General features: G+C 58.9%; 1 protein-coding gene across 1 annotated transcript in view; it reads right to left on the bottom strand.

Annotated features, from left to right (window-relative positions):
• Positions 1 to 25: 25 nt before the first annotated feature.
• The window catches only part of CNTN2 (contactin 2), a 36755-nt gene continuing 33487 nt past the window's right edge, over positions 26 to 3293 (bottom strand). The window contains exon 23 of the mRNA XM_006159239.2: positions 26 to 2658. Coding sequence (XP_006159301.1) covers positions 2552 to 2658 — 107 coding nt within the window. The 3' untranslated portion in view covers positions 26 to 2551. The remainder of the gene's footprint in view (positions 2659 to 3293) is intronic.

The following is a 3293-nucleotide window of genomic DNA, read 5'->3' as shown; positions in this document are numbered from 1 at the left end:
CAGGCCCACGGGGGGGGGAAGCCATAGCAGACTGCCCCAGCCCATCCAGTCAGAGATGGGAATCCGAAGGCCGTGGGCAGGAAGGGACCCTGAAAAGCCATCCTAGCTAGTCTCCAAGCAAGCCCACGTGCAAGCCACTCCGCAGGGCTGGTCCGCTTCACGAGCGTGTGTGTCTTCAAGTCCCCACTGTGACTAAGCCACGGGCAGCCCACCCACAGTTGCAGACCACTGGAACACCCTCCGTCGTGCAGTTCTAGGTCCTGAGTCCTGCCTGCACAGTGTTTAGGCTCTGGCCTGGTTTTCCTGGGTTTCCCAGCAGGTCTGCCTGCCCCCCTTTTCCAGTGGGCCCCATTAGAAGTAAGGTACTTAGTCGTGTTTTTCTCTTGAAGGCAGGCCTAGGGACTGTAGCATTCGGCCTCACACCTGCTGGCCTGGCGACTGGACACCCGTGCCCTGCTTCTCTGCAGCCCGAGGCAGTGGTCAAAGTCAGGGAAACCTCAGAAGAAGTTTCCCTCCTTTCTGCAACTGCTTTCTGATGGAGAGGACAGGTCAGTGCCCCGGCAGCAGGGGGCTCGGGGGGTGGTGGTGCCAGGCTAAGTTTGGGGTCCCTGTAATGGGAGAATGGTCACGTAGCTGAGCACCCTTGCATGTGGGGGAGGGGTGGCAACGGGAGGAGTTGATCAGACAGCCCCAGGGAAATGGCCCTGGGCCAGAGGTGGAAGGTGGGGGTGGGTGGAGGCAGGGAGAAGGTGTGTGAGCTTACATTTTTAAAAAATCGTAGTGGGTAAACATCAACGTAAACCTGCCCAGGAAAACAGAGCAGGGCTTCAAAGTTTAAAAAACCATAACAAAATAGAGCTCTAACTGTAAACTACAGAAAACAGGCTCCAGGAACACTGGGAGGATCTGTGCCCTTCCAGACGCCCGTCCACGCCGCTCCCACAGGCTAAGGGCCGCCTGTCAGAGCTTTGGGATCTCCTGGTTTTGGGGTGTTTGTCCTCCCCTTGGCCTCCTCTTGAAACAAGGGCAAGGGGATCAGGCCAGTGCTGCGTGTTGAGGTCGCGGCAGAAGCTAGGCTCAGGAGGCAGAGGACGGTCATCTGCCAGGCTCTGCCCACACACAGGGCGGGGGTTCAGTCATGCCCATGCCAGGGATCACCATCCTGAACCCTCCAGGTAGGATTCTCCTCCCCACTGACTTGGCCAGGCCATGGCCGCTCAGCACTGCCTCCTTCCTCTGGATTGACAGAGCGTTGAACAGAAAGGTGGGGACGGAGTCCTTGTCCTAGCCTATCGCTTTAGGCCGTGTGACCTTCGGAAGTCCTGAGCCCCCTGGGGGCCTCTATTTCCTGGTCTTTAATGAGGTTGAACAAGTCAAGCTCTAAGGCCTCGTTCAGCTCTGATCTTCGGTGACTATCATGTCCCCCGATGGAAGGCCCCATTTATTAACCCCATCTATCCTGGGTAGATGCCAAAGAGCAGGCCAAGACAGCCCGGAGAGCTGGTCTCGTCAGGCTGTCCAGGTGGTCCTGGGAGCAGGCAGTTTACATTTATCCTTTGCCTTCCCAGAAGCCTCCGATTCCAGGACACAGAGAAGGACCACCACGTGGCTCCTAGGCACGAGGAGTCAGTGCGGGGAGGGCTGAGGCTGGGGCCCGCAGGGGCAGGTGGCCGCAGGTCTGCAGGCTGAGCTGAGGAAAAGGTGGGCACACAATGGCTGACTCCTGTCCCAGCCCTAGAGGGACTGTGCAGGAGGGTCTCAGGGAGCCCTTCCCTAGACAAGCCCTTGAGTCACCCAGCCACCTCAGGTGGCTCTGTCACTCTGGGTGACAGGGTCGAGTTGGCAGTGTTGGCTGAGAGGGCACCATCACCTGGATGATGACTGTGGCTCTGGCCGAGGCTGGCGGCCCGTTCCACCAGGTGTCCCAATCTCAACCCTTTGTAGCTCCCTCCCCCAGCGACCCGGAGTGGCATCAGGCTCAGGGTGCTGGTTCTCAGTCACCTGGGCAGGTAGGGAACTTGAGGGTCACGGAGGGCAGTGTCAGGTCCAGCTGGGCCGCTCCTAGAGGGAAAGCAGGAGATTCTTGGTCCCAGGGTCCGCTCCTCTTTGACTGAGGGATATTGATGACTACTCCTTCAGCCGCGGTGGGGCCTGTCCCTGCCGGCCTGGGCTCCTGCTCTCAGTTGCACATGCGCAGCCCCGCATGCCTGCCATCTTTCCTGACTCAAAGATGTGCATTAAAAACCCCCTTTCCCCCTAAGCCTGTTCCTGGCATCCAGGCCCATTGAGGGCCCAGGCATAAGACTCAGTGTCCTCTTCAAAGTTACTGCCCAGGACATCTTGATTTGAAGAAAAAGCTCCTCTTGTGGGTCCTACCCTGTGGCAGAACATGAAATATCCTGCCTCCTACAAAAAAGGGCACTGTCTAGGTCTTTGAAATCAGCCACGCTCAGGCACAGAGGTGGGCCACCTTGGCACTGGGACGGGCCGGGGCCAGCTGCTGTGTCCATTGGAGGGGGTGTCCACTCTGCTGCAGAGGAGGGCGCCCAGATCAGAGCTCCAGGTGGCCTATGAGGATCAGCATTGCCACGGAGTGCAGGAGGGCGGCGCTGGGCTGGGCGGGGCGGGCCCCCGCGTTCTCCACCATCATGCTCGTGCCTGAGACCACAGAAAGGGGGGAGAGGGCGCATCGTCAGCTGGGCCTGGGACCACCCCAGCCCCGGCCTCACTATGGGACCCAGACCTCTCTTAGGGAGACCCAGGGCGGCCAGCTGCAGGCTGGGAGTGTGGACGGCGGTGTCCTCAGCCCCACTCTGTGTCCTGTGGGACCTTTGCTTTTGTTGGCTGGTCTTCAGCCTTCCCTGCACCCGTAAAAGAAGCCCAGTCGACCCTGGCCCTTGGGGATGTTCAGGGTTGGGGAGAGGCTGCCCAGGCAATCCCAGGACTCAGTTGTACTTGGTCCCTGTCTGCTGTCTGCCTTCTCTCTCTCCTCTTTCTTACTTGTTTTGTGGGGTTTTTTTGAGAGGTTTTTTTGTTTTGCTTTGTTTTTTGCTATAGGGTGTGTGCGCTCACCAGAAAGACGGAGAGAGACAGACAGAAAGCGAGAAAGCACCGCCCAGGGGGATGGCCACACCACAATCCCTCCTCCTCCATTCTCCTCTCGGGATCTTAGGCATGCACACATGCCCGGCATGAGTTTAAGCCACCAGATCCGGGACTCGAACCGCGGTTGACTACACAGGAGTCCAGCGACATAGCCGTTACGCTAACTGCTGGTCCCCTACCCTGTTCGG

The sequence above is a fragment of the Tupaia chinensis genome, unplaced genomic scaffold (assembly GCF_000334495.1).
Source record: "Tupaia chinensis unplaced genomic scaffold, TupChi_1.0 Scaffold000627_1, whole genome shotgun sequence".
NCBI lineage: Eukaryota > Metazoa > Chordata > Mammalia > Scandentia > Tupaiidae > Tupaia > Tupaia belangeri.
This window is presented reverse-complemented; position numbering and strand designations above follow the sequence as displayed.